The sequence below is a fragment of the Otolemur garnettii genome, unplaced genomic scaffold (genome assembly GCF_000181295.1).
Source record: "Otolemur garnettii isolate 467f Iridium unplaced genomic scaffold, OtoGar3 scaffold00011, whole genome shotgun sequence".
Lineage (NCBI taxonomy): Eukaryota > Metazoa > Chordata > Mammalia > Primates > Galagidae > Otolemur > Otolemur garnettii.
The window spans coordinates 4004036-4020559 of NW_003852406.1; the positions used below are offsets into that span (position 1 = coordinate 4004036).

Below are 16524 nucleotides of genomic sequence, written 5' to 3' on the forward strand. Positions count from 1 at the left end.
AAAAAAAAAAAAAAAAGAATAGTCAAATGGGACAAGATTTAAATTGACTCAATGGCAAACATTTACGTATTTGCAAATAAGTTTAATTTTTTAGATTTTCAATGACAGTCAATAGATACAATCAGATTGGCTATATAACACAAGTAAATTGGTGTTTAGAAAATTAATCCACTTATTTCATTCCCTCTAGAGAGCTAATTTCAAAGTATGCATGCAATGATTCAATAAACTAACTGCTAAGTCTCTCAGGTAACTGAAATCTGAGGTAGGATAAAAAAAATAATTGAGGGGTTCCCCTCTGATGACTTTCTTTACTGATCTGTTTCTCTTGGCTTTTGGGGCCATGGAACAGAAGTGAGGGAGAAAATGTCAAGGGAGGAAGATAATGAGATGAACAGTCCTTAAAGTTTGAACCCACTGGGTTGTAGAATTAGATGCAGATGTAGAGAAATGTTCCTCCCCCTATCACTGAGGCTGATGTAAGAGCTAATAGAAGCCATAGAAGCCATATCTAAAGTTATCCCTCAATAGCCACCCTAATTAAGCTAAGCAACATGCAAATATGCAAAAAAGGATTTGTACTTGAATTTGAAATGCATCATGTGGCTCCCCCCCCTACAGCAGATGTAAGGTTTTCATTGTATTTTACTCCGGCTATTACTAAGGTAGTTTGCATTGTCTGAATCTATACCCATCATAGCAGAGTAAGTGAATGAGGCCTGGATTTGAGACAGGGAAAAGATATCCTCCAATTTAACTTTTGTCCCAGAAGGAGCACGTGTGGATAAACAGGTGTTAACTGGGCATAATTCATGGGAATTTCACGTGTGGAATTTATGAGCATTTCTCCAAAGACTGTGAAATGTGCTGTCCCACCCAGTGAAATCACATTAAAGTACTTTTATTCACACTAGCAGGTGTGTTTGGCCCCAGTCCCCAGACATTAGCTTGGCTTTTCTAATAAACTTCAGTACTTCTGTCTGGGACATCATTAAAATGCCTTTGGAAATCCAGTGGGAAATGAGATGTATTCTTTTTCTGACGGCCTATGCTTTCCGAAGCACATTGTGTGGAATTTGGCCTTATAGCTGTGGTTTCTTCACTGACCATTTCCCCTGCAAAGTCCTGGCCCCTGTCTTTTCTCTTGCAACCTAGCTCTGGTTTGAACAAGAGCAGATGACTGATAGCTCCCATCTTGCTACCAGCCTATAGGAGGCCTCCCTATAAAACACCACGCAGCACAGAATGTTCACTCTGAGAATGACACTATTGGCAAGGATGGATGATTTTGCACATGAACTACTGATGGAAAATGTTTCGGGGGGGGGGGGAGCAGCCTCTTTAGGGTTCGAGGCATTTTTCTGCGTTTCTTGGGACAAAGATCATTTCCAGCATGTTGTCTGTCTCATCTGGGTGTAAGGACAGGTCATTTTTTTTCTGCATGTTCTCAACACACCCTCCTTTCTGTGTGTCCACGTGGAATCGTTTCAGAAGTGTGGTCAGCATGGTTTTCATCATCACCATGGCGATATACTTTCCAGCACAGGCACGAGGCCCAAATCCAAATGGCTGAAAATACCTATAAGGAACCTGTGGAAATGATCAGACAGTTAGCCAGACTGTTAAAGGCTAGAGTCTTGCAGTCTCTGTTTAATTCATTCTGAAAACACTGGGCAGTCAGAACACCATTCTGGGGTCTCAGCCACCCTACCCCTTCACTGAGATGAACAATTGCAACTCGAATAACCCCTGTTGCCCTGTCTCCATCCCTCTACTTACAAGGGGTTTGATTCACCCCTTGTAACACAGACTCAACCTCACAGAGCCTCCAATTTTGCTAAGTGTGCTGGGGTAACGCAATGCAGACCACTTTATTATAGCCTTAGCATATCCAACTAGCTCTGTAACATAGCCACAGCTTTACTACAATTTTTGCAAGTCACTAAGGCAAAGATGGCTGGTGTGTGATGCCATATAACCAGATGAAGAGGGACAAATGGAAGCAAAAAATGCAGATTCCTGGCCTATCAAGGCCAATGATCTATTTTTAGCTATGCAGAAAATAACAAAACCATATCTGGTTTTTCCATATCTAGACTTACATTGTGCTTGGCACATAGTGGATGGTCAATAGATTTTGTTGACCAGTTCGCTGATTTACCTAGCGTTAACTGGACTGCTGTGTAGAAAAAATGAATTAGAGTACTTAATGAATTAACATCATGTTTCTATAGCATATTAAAATGGAAAAGAGGGCACCAAGGGAACTATCCAGATAATTAAGGTTTAAAAACACTGTTGCCTAAAATTCGACATAATGGAGGCAGAATACCCAGTAAATATCAATGATAGAAAAAGCAGCAGCTGAGTCTCTTGTAATTGTTGATTCCTATTCAGAATTGGGCCTGCTGCTCATGGGACCATTTGATGAACCAAAGGCACATTGTGCAAAAACCAACTCTTTAGGTCTCATTGGATTTCCATCTGAGGCGGAAGTGGACTTTGTTCAGGTGGTGCTATAGTTTAACCTGATGACATGTGAGAAGTTTAAATGGAAAAGTAGGTTGGCTGGGTTAAACAAAATCTGCCTCATTGTAGCGAAATTAAAGGCCTTGCTTTTTCAGGTTTTGACCTGTTGTGTGGCCCCCATATAGATACTTCTCAGAGCTGGAGACCCAGTATCCTTGGCTTGAGGATGAATATGGTAGCCCTGCTCCAAGTCGGGGGACACCTGTGCCCTTGGCGGGGAAGCAGAGGGGGATGAGTGAAAGAATACAATGTGCGTGGTGCAGACAGAACCTGAGTGGATTCAACAATGGACATTTTCAAGAGTGGTTTTAAGGAAGGGCTCTTACATTCTTGGCAAAGTTTTCAAGAGTAAATTCATTGGGCTTGGGGAAAAACTCGAGTCTGTGCATTCTTCCTATATTCAGGATAATGTTAGTCCCTTTCTTCACTGGGTAGCCATCAATTACGTCATCTTCTAAGGCTCTGCGCATGACCAAGTCCACGACAGGCTGGTACCGCATGCTCTCATAAATGAAGTTCTCCACCACTTTTAATTTTTGCATATCATCGATTCTTATGTCTCTTTCACCTGTGGGATCAGATAAAAACAACAAAGAAGGTAAGTTTTAATATGTGATAAGCATTAAAGCTCTTAAAGAATAGTTTGCTCTTGGGTGAAAAAAGTATCTATAGTTCTAACACACGCCAGCAACCAGGGCCAAATATGTTATGTTTGGTCCACAGAGTGTTTTATAGAGAATCAGGTGTAAGGCTAATTTTCTTTTTTTTTTTTTAAACAAACTCTCACTCTGTTGTCCTAGGCTAGATTGCTATGGCATCATAGCTCACAGTAACCTCAAACTCTTGGGTTCACATGATCCTCTTGCCTCAGCTTCCCAATTAGCTGGGAAGTGCCCACCACAACACCTGGCTAGTTTTTTCTATTATTAGTGGAGATGGCTGGTCTCATACCTAGTTTGCTTTAAACATTAGTCTTACCAAGGTAGCCCCTGAAGTCTTTGAAGGAATCCACCTGCCTTGGGCCTCCCAGAGTGCTAGGATAACAGGCATGAGTCATTGTGCCTAGCTTGAAGTCAATTATCTTAAAACCTGAGGGATTTTAGAGAAAAGCCTGGATTTCCAGAAAACTTCGTGGCGCTGGACCCACATTTCCACATGGCAACAGTGGGCTGAAGTTGAGTGGCTGATTTCCTTTAGAGGGGGCATACGATCTGCATTTCCACATAGACCACACCTAGTTAGCTTCAAACATTAGTCTTCTCAGGGTGGCCCCTGAAGTTGTTCCCTACTTTAAATTGTAGGGGACATCTGTTCCCATTCTTGATTTGTGGGCAAACTAGCACCATCTCAGATTAGCCTGACAGTGGTCAAAGAGACTCAGATTACTACTGGACGTGGCAAAGCTTCAGAGCATCCACAAATGGGCTGCTACTTTTTCAGAATCAAAAATAGCCCAGGCTCCTGAGGCTGCCCTGGAAAGCAAGATGATGGAGCAGGTGACCAAAGGCATTGACTAGGAAGTAAGTGCCATGTCTGTGTATGGCACATGGGGGTGGGGGTGCACAGACACACATGCAGAAGGCTCAGTGGCTTTTCTGTCATTGCAGAGGTCTGCTGAAGTGTCAGGGAATAGCAAGGGCACAAATGCTTTTTACCTCTCAAGCAAATTGTACTGCATGTATTACCAGCATGTGGTCTCAAAAGCCACTTTCTCATTGTCCCTTGAACACCCTCCTTCTGTGGTGGCCTCTTTCTTCACTCCCTTGAGCTCATTGAGTTCTCTTCTCCCACCAGCTCATGAGGCCCACAAGTGCAGGGATGGCACTGGCTTGTTCACCCCTGTCCCCCTGTACCTGGCACAGAACCTGATAACCTGACAGGAGGCCTCGAGACAACATTCCAGAGTTTGGGGCCCCACTGGTGCTCTGCACCTTGCAATTCCCCACCTATGTGAGGCATCTGCAGATCCCTTCTCTCATATATGAAATTTCCTCTTATTTTTATCAATTTCAAGCAGCAGTCACATGGTTCTCAAAAGATGGCGCCCTCCCGCAGCCAAATAACTTGCTTCACAGGGACTGCAGAAAGTCAAGGGAGGGCGGTCTACACCAAGTGCTACCTCTTCATATCTTTAAGAAGTGTGTTCCTAAAAAGATGACTCAGGTAAAGAAAGTTTCACGTAAGAAATTCTGTTTTCTACCAGAAAGCGATTCTGATTTGGAGAAGGGCTGAGTGGGGGCGGGGGCTCCCTGCAGAGGAGGAGAGGAGGTGAAGAGGGACCAGCATCCCTGGACTGAGAGAAATACACTACCCCCCTGCCTTGGGTGTCCCCCTCTCTTTCCCATTCTGCCACCAACTAGAAGTTTGTTGGGAAAGAGCTGCTGGGATCTGAAATGCTGCTGTAAATGCCAGATAGCCAGGTCCCTGGGTGGACCCACAAAAGCCTTAGCAGCTGATAGGCAGGCAGGATGCTGTGCCTGGTCCTGTGTTTTTATGGAACAAACAAATCCAACCACGGATATGCGTGTGTGCACGCACCCAGACAAAGATCTTGACGAATCCACCGCAAAGCATTAGTTACTGCCAGGGAGTGGGGATGAGCAGGGAGGACAGTGGAAGGGACTGTCACTTGCTGCTTTATACATCTCTCTGTTATTTGCATTTTGTCAATGAGCAGGTATTGTGTTTATAATTTTTTCAAAAACACACAGGACTGCCTTCTCAACCTGTCTGACATAATCAAAGCATGACAGAATGGCTTGCTTTATTGTTCTGAGTGGACTAGAATTTGTCTTTGACTTAAGCAGCTGACATTCAGAAGGAATTGCTTTTTAAGCTCTTCTCTTTTAATCTGACAAATTCTTACCAAGAACAGTCTGGATTTCCTCCATCAGCGCCTCTTCAACCTTTGGGTGCTTCGCGATGAGAAACAGCATGAAGAACACGGAGACAGACATGGTGTCGGGGGCCGCGATCAGCATTTCCAGGATGCACTGGTTCACGTTCTCTCTCGTCAGGTCGCCACGTTTCTGAACAATGGAAAGAGGGGGAAGAACTGGAAAAGTGAATCACTTCCAAAAGTAAGGGGAAGGGGTCCTCGAGTAGCAACGACCCCAACAAAAGGAAAGCATAAACATTACGTGTTGCTCGTAATTGACTGAGCATCTTACATGACAACTCTCAGCCGAGAGATAAACAGTTAAGCCAATCATCTATGTGTCTGTGTCTTTGGTCCTCCCCTCCTGTTTTCGTATTTTGTATTGGGACACAGAGTAGTTTCAACCTCAAAGGTCCACCTTACTGAATTGTCTAATGTATGCACTATTTGGGTGGGGTATGATAGAACCGTATAGAGAAAATACTTAAAAAGCAGAAATATGCAACAAAGACCAAAGTGGATCTTTATACACCACACAATACCGGTCACGACACATGTTGTATGGGAATTCCAGTTGGTCGGGGTCAGTACCTCGGCAAGAATCAACTCAGTGGCAAAGTCCATGGATTCTTCCAGTTTCTCTGCTGTAGAAATCCTGTGTCTTTTCTCGTCTATCAGGACTTCTATGGCATCTTTCATTTCCTTGCTGAAATAAAAGGTCAAATAGAGTCGATTTGCACTCAGTTTAGACATGGAGCAAAATAGATTCATTTAAATAAAACAGTCTACTGTAAATGAAGCCATTGGTGCTCACAAACAAGTGAGTTTCTTTTTCTTCACAAATATCATACACGTTTTATACATATTGAGTTTTAGATGTTGGTGGCAAACCAAAGCTGTGACTTCTAGGTAAGGGTTAAAAACTGATACTCAAAGGCTGAGTCTAACCATATTTTTCAGTTTCTTATTTGGCAGGCACAGTATTTAAATTAAAAAACAAGACCCCCAAACCCATGAATGTCTTCAGTGGGGGGCACACATTCTTCGATTTGCCACAGGGTCCCCCATCTCCTGTGGTCTTATATCCTCACAGCCCACTTGTATTTCCTGCCTCTGAAGACTTCTGAGTTGGAGATTCCTGTTCTAGACAGTAAATGTAGGTGACCGAGTATTATTCTTAATACTTATTCTCATACCTTGTAGTTTCTGCCACACAGTAAGCACTAAGGAAACGTCTGCTGAATGAACGACTAGCTGCCTAAACATGTATATGTATTTGGCAGCATGGTTAAGGAAAAAGCATCTTAGAGGGGTCAGGTTGTTCCCCTTCCATATTCCCTATGTCTCTGAGCCCTACATCTCTTTTAAAATGAAGGGACCAGCCTAGACCAGTAATAAATCACATTGCATCTAAATTCTGTTAGTCCTGCCTCTATCCTTAAGTGTATGCATTCATTGTAAATGTATTGTTTCCTGATTCCAGGGAATAATATTTTCTGTATTACATTAAATGTGTCAGGTTTTTGTCAAATTCTTATTGACAGGGCCACTCAAATACCTCACTGATCCGTTGCTCCCCTGAATATTTACTGAACATCCCCAACACACAAAGAACAGATATTCACTCCATTGCTGGACTATCGAGTCCCCTTCCTACTAGTGGAGAATGCTCATAGTGTTGCTATCTGAGCAATAGCCCCCAAATGGTCTGAGACGTGTTGGAATGGCCCCAGACTCCAAGTTCATAGAGAGTTCCTTGAAGGAACTATAGCCACTTCTGAGCATTTATTTCCTCCCTGGGCCAGAATACAAGTTTTTGCATCAGTATATTGGAATGCCCACTGGGATCCCTCCTTTTCAAGTTAGAAGTTGGCCCTACGTAGATGTAAGCATCTGAACTAATATGCCTTTCAAACCTGGGAGAATTGATTTCAATGAGAGTTTTGAAGGAATAGGAAATCTCTGACTTACAAATAGGTGTCACAGGGGATGCATCTGTAAGCCTGGTGTTTGGAATTCTGAATGCATTTTGCACCAAAACAATGGTGGCGAGGTTACCAGCGCAGCATACAAACCCCTATTTAAAGCGTATTATGTGGCTGAAAAGCCTTAACTTTGCCACAATAAAAATTAGGTAACAATAATGCTATAAAATTTGAAAATCAAAAGAGGCAATTCTATATAAAATTGAATAGAGGTAGAGATATATGTCTCAGTATCCTTCCCAGAGATATATTTTTATGATATCATTATTCTAAGGGCACAGAAGAGATTAACAGATTTCTCCAGGTTTTCATCACTCCGGGACAGTGATTTTCAACTGGTGTATAGCAGCACACTGGCGTACTGAGAAATTTTTAAAGATCATTAATTAAATTATTTTCAAAAGAAGTTCAACCCACAGTAAGTATATTCTTTTTCTTCTTTCACTCTTTTTTATTTTGATCAACATAATTTAAATGTGCCATGGAAGTTTAACTATAGGTTCAAGTGTTCCATGAGGTAAAAAAGGTTGAAAAACACTGCTCTAGGACACAGGAGATACAAACTAGAACACTAACCACTGTCAATGGGGCACATAGAGGGAATGTGGCTGAGCTAGTTTCTATAGAAACCTGAGAGAAATCATTATCGTCTAATGCAATAAATTTCCATAGGCCAAATGGCCAAGAAGACGGCTAAACTAATGACCAAGAACTATATAATGAGACTCTTCACATCACTATCACTGCCACCAAATCTGATCTCAGTGAAGATATGACCCCTTTATCTAATTGATTCAAGTCATAGTAAGCCCTGTTGGAAATTAAATGAAATGTATTGTGTCTAAAACATTCACCTAATACTCATTGACCACTTGAAAATATATAAAGCAACATCAAGTTGGCTTCCTCCCTAGAAACTAAAACTACTGAATTTCGAGATCCACAAATAGAATAAAGTTGGGTCTTAGAACAACATTGGGAACTTTTTAGAGATGAGAACTTAAGACAAAGGGACTTCTGAGGAGGATGTGAGCAGAGGGAAGGAGGAAACTAACATATTTAGTGTCCACTATGTTCTAGGCTCTATACTAATTCCTCTACACATATCTCATTGATGTATACTGCATTCTAGAAGGTAGGTTTTATTTTATTTTATTATTATTTTTTGAAGGGATAAATGTTTATTACATGTTAAGCTATGAATAGTGTGACAGTGAATGAGATATAATTAAGGCATAGATTCACTGTATAATCAACAAACAAGAAAACCCAGGGAACATCTGACCATCTAATTTATTCTACAAGTAAGGCAGATAAGACTCAGATGAGATACAGCCCCACAAAATTTATTATTTTTTTTGAGACAGAGCCTTACTGTGTCACCCTCGGTTGAGTGCTATGGCATCACAGCTCACAGCAACCTCAAACTCTTGGGCTTAAGTCATTCTCTTACCTCAGTATCCAAGTAACTGGGACTATAGGCGCCTGCCACAATGCCTGGCTATTTTTTGTTGTTGTTGTTGTTGTTGTTGTTGTAGTTGTCATTGTTGTTTAGCAGGCCCTGGCCGGGTTTGAACCCGCCAGCCTTGATGTACGTGGCTGGTGCCCTAACCACTGAGCAATGGGTGCTGAGACTGTATTTTATTTTAATTAACTTCCAAAGGCCACTTAGTAGTAGAGACAGGATACAAACTAGGACCGCCTGCCTTTAGGACCCATGGGCTTCCGACTGGCGGTTAGCTGGCTACTGGTACAAACTAAAAACCGGGCTCTGTCTGGTCTTCTGCTGGACTAGTCTAAAACCAAAACAAAGCCACACAATGACAGCTTCAGGGCCTCCAAACCACAAGATAAACAACTAAAAATAATTATACATTTAATCAGGTTTTTTATTTACTAAGAAAAAAAATTCTTCTGAGATTGCTGTCAATTATTACAAGTTGAATTATGTTAAATTCATTCAGAAACACCACAACTATAAATTGATTCTGTGTCCATTTTTCTAGTTATGCAAGGAGAGTTTTGATATAATGAGAGGATCAGTGAACCCTTTTCTTCAACTCAAAAATACACTGCAGCATCCTAGTTCCAGGGATCAAATTCTCAGACCACACACTAAGCCCCCCACCCCCCATTCCTAAGAAGCTGCAGAGCCAAAAGCTGCTTTCACTATTTGGCCAAATGCATGAGAAATTTCATCAACAGCCCCTTGTGGATTCTGGAGAGCAGAAAACTTACCGAAGAGGCCAATAACAACAGCAACGACACAGGGGTAAAAACCACAAGCTAATTGTACTCGTACATCTTTCAAACTGGTCTTACTTACATGGACTTTGTATATTTTTTGTATAGCCAAGAAATCTTAAAGAAGATGTCTGGTTTGATTAGAAGAGCTTGCCATGCATCAAAATAACGCTGGATTTTAACCACAATGGCAGTTTCTGGGGGGAGAGAAAAAAAAAAAAAACAGAGCAGTTGAGCAAAATATGAGCCTAAGAAGGGTGCTCTGAGCAGGGAACATTCCCCATAGATTCTCCTGCCAGTCCGGGAAGAAAGCTGAGCAAAATCCCACCTTCGCTGGGCTTTTAAACCATGTGCATGCCATTAGACAACCTGAACGCCAATTTATTCTGTTTGGACCTAAATTGATTCAGTTAACCCAGGAGTCGTCAGTTTCCAAGATTGTGTTTGGGACATAGTCAGGATCTCACATATCCTCCCTTTGGCCAAGAATTCAATTCTCTTCCATTTTTTTCTGGACAAAGGGGACTGGTAATTATGGCACTTGTGGTCTTGACTCTGGCACCTGGGGGTGGGGATCATTTGGTGTTAGGTGAGCAAAGCCATGAAACTGGCAACCTACTTGGATTAGACACCTAATTACTAGCTCCTAAATTGTATTCTCTCCTCATAGGGCTTTATTCATTTCTTTCATAGCCCTCATCACATGGTTTCATATTTATTATAATCAGTCCAAGGTATAGACTCCATTTTAGTTTCTTCAATGCCTTGTCCATGCATAGTCAGCTCAATGAATATTTTGTAATTAAATTGAATATTAGAGGAAAGAAAACACCTGCTTTTTCAAATTATACCATATCAGTACACAAAAGGAAAGGGAACAGACAATTATTTTCAACTGCTAAATAGTAGTCACCATGCCAAGTGAAAGAAATTTTTAATTAAATCCTTACAATCTTGCCAGGGGAGTAGTAGTGTCATTGTTTTACAGCTGAAGAAACTACAACTCATAGAAATTAAGCAGCTTGCCCAGTGACATGCAGCCAGTGTGGTGGGCAGACCACTAGGCTGGAGCTTGGTCTGTCTCATCTCCATGTGATAAAGGGGATGTCATTTCATCTTTGGGTCCTTGAGGCAAACAGAGTTTAACAAGGACCCAGTGAGAAGGGAAATCAGCATAACTCTGTTTGGGTGACACAGAGTCTCCAGCATCACTGAGAGAGTCACCACTCCCTTTACATGATCCTACTTAAGCATCTGGGCAGAGGGTGAATCCAGGAGCCTGGGCTTCTAAAGTGCACCCACCTAACTTTAGAAGCAACGTCTGTGGAACAAGCCTCCTGGTAGTGGTGTTCCTGTCTGGAAGGGGATCAGGCAAGGGACTGTGATCAGAAATTCTCTAAATGAGTGGGGGCTCCCACTCAAATGGCAATCAGATGAAGTTCCTACAGCTCTTGTAAGGAGGATGAGGTGATGAGAGCTGGAGAGGCAAAGAGAGCTTGACTGTCCAAATGTGGTAGATCAGGCGGCATGTGTTATGGCTCAGGTGGTTGGGGCAAGTGTTGAACGTATGCATTGTTCCTCTCCCTGTGGGACTGTGCCCTTCCTCAGGACTGTGCCTGGCTTGTGGGTTCTCTACATTTGAGGTGTGTTCATATGTCCTCTCTGCAGGGCCCTTTTCTGATCACTCTCTGCAAGCCAGTCATGCCTAATCCCACCAACCCTTTCCTTCAGTATCTGTCCTCTTTCCCTGCTTTGATTTTTTTCTTCAAGACACTCATTATTGCCTAATATCTTACTAGATGTTTATTGGTATTACTGTCCTCCTCCCTGCCAGAATGTAAGCACTTTGAAGGCAAGATTTTGACCTGTCTTGATCCCTACTCTGTCCCCAGAACCTAGAATCGTGCCTGGCATAAAATAGGCAACCAACAAATGTCTGCTGAATGAGTGTATGAACCAGTAAACACTGTTGTAAATTAACTCAGGAAAGTCACATTAAGGCCGGACATATCCAATGTCAACAGCAGAATGGAACTAAACCAAATGATTGATGTTTGTTTTTCGGTGGTGGTAGAGTTGTATGCACATGTTTTAATGTTTGTTCTTGTATTTTGGAGAGGAAAGTAGCATTTTGAGTGGGGCATCATGTCAAGGTTGTCTTAAGGATTAAATGGCAAGGTGTACATAAAGGCAACTTTTTACACTGTTTGGCAGATAGTAGATACATGGCACTACCAGCAGCTGCAGCAGCCTCAGCATTTTTACCATATAGAGTCAATGATTTCAAGTTTGGTAGCTTTGAGAGAGGGCTGTGTGTATATGTATATATGAGTATGTATTTATATTTCATGCCCCAAAGGACTGTTGGAAGTAGTTTTATTGGGAGTAAGGTGTGTTAGTGGTCAAATGAACGGAGCACATTTGCTCAGTTACTGTGAGTAGAATTCTACTTCCAAGAGCAATGAGGAGAGACCCAAAAGAAATGGAAGCTGGAGCCCTACTAGAATCCTACTTTCTAGAAATTTATATTTTATAAGTGAGCAAGGCAGAAACACTAGGGGAAACAAAACTTTAGGAATAATAGAAACGTTTGGACAAGAGCAATCTACAAAACAGCTGTGTGTCTACTTTAGTCTACTCCCCTCTCATCCCCTTGTTCAAGAAAGGGCACCATGACAAATCTCAGAAATGAAAATGTCAGTACCGTCCAAGGGGACCCCCAGGAAGAGAGCATTAGAGGTGTCCAGCATGATGCGCCGCATGAGGGTCAACACATCAACATTGCCTGCCTTATTGGTCACCTCCTCCAACCTGTCCAGATGCGTTTTGAGGGACTCAGCACAAATTGCCACCATCCGAACGAGGCCAGGACCAGACAAAGCTGCAGGGTACACAGAGGAGAAATCAGCCACCATGAACTACAGGGTAAATGCACACAGTCAGGACATTTCTGCTTTTCGTGTTTGGACCTTGATTGTCCACAATTTTTTATTTAATAACTTGGAAAAATTTTTCATTTTTTATATTTTTCTGTGTTCTCCTAATTTCCTGCACATGTATACTAACCTTATGATTAAAAATGAATGAATGAATAAATAAATATTTTTAAACTATTCAAAATTCCACTTTTCTTCGTGCTCTGGCAAGTCATTTGTGAGACCGCCAATGAAACAGCACTCATGGTCATAACTCACAATCAGTACCCAGTGGGCAGAGGCACTGGTGGCTCTTCCTGTCTTAGCAGCCACAGGGTATGGCCAGGCTCCCTGCACAGGCTGGCTGGAGGGAAGAATATCCACAGATAGGATCAGACACAAAATCCCTCTAGCCCCAGATTCTACTACTAACAAGCTTTGAGAGGCTGAGGTGGGTGGATTGCCTGAGCTCAGGAGTTTAAGACCAGCCTGAGCAAGAGCAAGACTCGATCTCTACTAAAAATAGAAAAATGAACTGGGCATCATGGTGGGGGACTATAGTCCTTGCTACTAGTGAGGCTGAGGCAAGAGGATTGCTTGAGCCCAAGAGTTGGAGTTACTGTGAGGTATGCCACCATGACACTCTATCTAGGGTGACTGAGTGAGACTGGCTTGAAAAGAAAAAATCTAATGCTTGGAACACAGCCTACTATACAAAAAAGCAATAAAGATATATGAATGTTAACTCTTCCTCCTATTATTATTATTTCAAAACTGTGATATAGCAGAATTTGAAATATAATTTTTTTTAAAGTCACAATAATAGTAAAAAAAAAAAAAAAAACATAGCCAGATACCCACTTACCTTTCATAAAGAAAGGTCGAATTGCTTTCCAGAGGTCTGGATTGTTGTTAAATATGATGCCGTTCTCATGCATACCAATGCACTGCAAGCCAAGTTTGCTGCCAAATCGAGAAATGTAATGACTGTGTTTCATTACATGGAACATGCTTGAGGACCTGAAAAGAAAAAAAACCTTGGTGTTAATTTTTAAGGGTCAGGAGAACTCACTCATGGTGATGCATTTGACCCTGAGCAAATGCATGCTGTTCCAAACACAATGCACGATTTCTAGTGTTGAATAGGCACTGTTAGCATGAGAACATTCTTTTCCTACTGAATCATGTCTACCTACGGAATCCCTGTTTGAACATCAGAAAAGATATAGAACACACACACATTATTTCTCTTTTTTTATCTAACCTCAAGCTACAGGGCTGTTAAGAAACTGAACCCTTCACACTATCAGAGTCACAAAGGCCTTCAGCCTCCCAGGAACCATCCAGAGTGAGCCACAGAATTAAAAGTTCCTGGAAGTACTGAAGTCTTGCTTTGTTAGTTTGGAACACACAGTAATTCTGCCTAGTACCACCTATCCCCTAGAGTCTCGAATCAGGCCTGGACCTTCCAGTGGGATATCATTTTGGGCTTGAAGGAGCTCTCCTTGGGTACTTCTTCAGCCTTGGGCTCAACCAGGGCCTGGCTGGGCTGGTCTGGAAGGCTTACGTGGTGGTACGAGAAGCTATTTGGGGTCTCTGTATAACTCTGAGATTCATCAAGTCCTCCAGGGTCACAGAGTTCTCCCATGATATAGGATGGGACAAGGGCATGGTACTCAATAGTGCAAATTCAAGAGCATAAGATGGCATTGGTAATTATCTTAATTTCAAATATTGTTCTCTTTCATGAACTTTATACACACATTTTTCATATATTTACTGTCACTTTGGTCTTCCCTCTCCACTTCTCCACTGAAATTTTGTTTCTCAACAGCAAATTTTCCTACTATGGGGGTTTTCAGAACATATAACCCTCAAAGCTTGGAAATTGCTACCAGAGTATGTGCAACTGCTTCTCAAACGGGGCTGGAGAAACTTTCCTAGCTCTTTTTTCTCCCTCTCAAGTTAATGCTTGGGATGAGTTGGCCTTAGAGAGGTCGTTCGGTTAATGTCTATCAAAATACATTCCCATAGATGACTCAGTCAACAGGGCTCTGCTCTGGCTGAATGGGTTAGGTTATGGGCAAGTATTAATCAGATTCTCACATTTATGATGTATCCTGTAGTCTCATTTGAACTTCAAAAGCAAGTCCCTGAAATACTGGTAGTTCTAAGAAATGAGAACAGAATTATTATCATGTCAATAACCTATTTACAGGGAAAACACCCTATTTTTTTTTAAATCGCTGTTAATTCAAATATTCTCTTCATCTGATTCTAGAAAATAATCCTGAGTATTGGACAAGTTTTCTTTTTCCTAGCAACAAAAACAGAAGTAAAAATCCAGGTGCTTCGATTTGTATTCCAGGGAATTAATCTGACAAACAAGTAGTTTAAATTTTGTCCTATGCAGAAAAATCATGCTATAGGAAGGGACCAAAATTCTTACTAATTAAAAGACTTGAAAACTCTCGCTTTTCCTTATCTCATTCAATAAATAAAGCAGAAAGTAATTTACACATTCTTTGCTCAAAAACTCATATCTAAAATTTTTTAAGTACTCAGAGGACAAGAATAATACCATTTTTTCAGATTTGAACTCACCAAAATGGCCTATCCATTTAAGGAACTAGTAATCAATAAAAACAAGAGAATAAGAAACTCCAAACATGAAACAAATCCCAGCTTAAATGTTTCCTAATGAATAATGAGCCAACTTTTAAAATCCATGTGTCCTTTAGGGGGCGCCAACAACTCAGCTATTTTTGAGTCTGAGGCTCAGACTTGGCAAGGGACAAAATCAGCCAGGCGAAGCCCTAATAGCAAGTGAAAGTGAGACTGGCCACAGAAGCGCAATTTCAAACCAGGTCATTTACCCAAATTAGGTTGGATTTCCGTAACCAGAGTAAATTGGGAAAGTGAAAAAGGAAGGCGTGGTAAAGAGCTAGGGACTCCAACCTGGTGATCCTCCTGGCTGTCAAGACAGACCAGCCTCTGCCACTGTCAGGGCCAGCTGGCAATACTGCTTGAGGCAGATGTTACACTGACTATCTGGGAGAGTGAGGAATTCTTACCACTGAGGAGAGACCAACTGGTACCCACGTTCAAAAGGGACAGTGTGCAGTGCAAGGTATCTGGTTACTGGGGTCATTATTTTTTCTAAACATGACTGAAGTAAAAAGACATCTCCAAAGGGGGCAGTGCCTATGGCTCACAGGAGTAGGGCACTGGTGGCCCCATATGCCGGAGGTGGTGGGTCCAAACCCAGCCCCAGCCAAAAATTGCAAAAAAAAAAGACATCTCCAAAGATACCAAACCTGTTATCTATTCAAAATGAAAAGCAGACAGAAAGTAAGCTCTTAGGTGCTAAGGAGGAAGCCACCCAAATTCTGAGTTTAAACAACATACACACTTGTGGCCAAGTTCAACAGTGACAAGTGCTAGAAGTACGGAGGAGACAATTACTCAAACAACTGGGACCATACATTTAAAAATACTCGCCTTGCACAGATCTTTTCTGTGTCCAAGACTTACATCCCAACAATTCTATCACCTACCTTTTTACTTGTACTTTGCCCCTTAAATATTCTCACTTGCCCAGCTTAAAAATTCTAGGGCAACTGCCAGAAAAATAATCTTCACAACAGCAAGGTCTGACTATAACCACCCTAACCCATTGATCAAATTTACCATCGCCACTTGAGTAGTGGGACAGCTCATTACTCATTTCGTGATGTGATATAACAGGAGGTGCCTAGGACTACGGACAACGTATTAGTACAAAAAAAAATGTATAACTTGGATCTAATTGAGCCTTTTTGAAAAATTTGAGTATCCTTCTTTAAATTTCAGATCAGTGTGAGGGTACAAACAATTTGGTTGCAATGTTTGCATTTGTTGGGTCTAATGGAGCCCTTAGACTGAATTTTCAGTCTATAAAAAATACAGGAACTAGAGGAATATATTCAATGGC

At 41.6% G+C, this 16524-nt stretch overlaps 1 protein-coding gene across 1 annotated transcript in view; it reads right to left on the reverse strand.

Annotated features, from left to right (window-relative positions):
- Positions 1 to 70: 70 nt before the first annotated feature.
- The window catches only part of LOC100950881 (aromatase), a 103255-nt gene continuing 86801 nt past the window's right edge, over positions 71 to 16524 (reverse strand). The window contains exons 4-10 of the mRNA XM_003784355.3: positions 13417 to 13571; positions 12341 to 12517; positions 9719 to 9833; positions 5999 to 6113; positions 5396 to 5558; positions 2856 to 3097; positions 71 to 1590 (exon numbers count right to left, since the gene is read on the reverse strand). Coding sequence (XP_003784403.1) covers positions 1342 to 1590; positions 2856 to 3097; positions 5396 to 5558; positions 5999 to 6113; positions 9719 to 9833; positions 12341 to 12517; positions 13417 to 13571 — 1216 coding nt within the window. The 3' untranslated portion in view covers positions 71 to 1341. The remainder of the gene's footprint in view (positions 1591 to 2855; positions 3098 to 5395; positions 5559 to 5998; positions 6114 to 9718; positions 9834 to 12340; positions 12518 to 13416; positions 13572 to 16524) is intronic.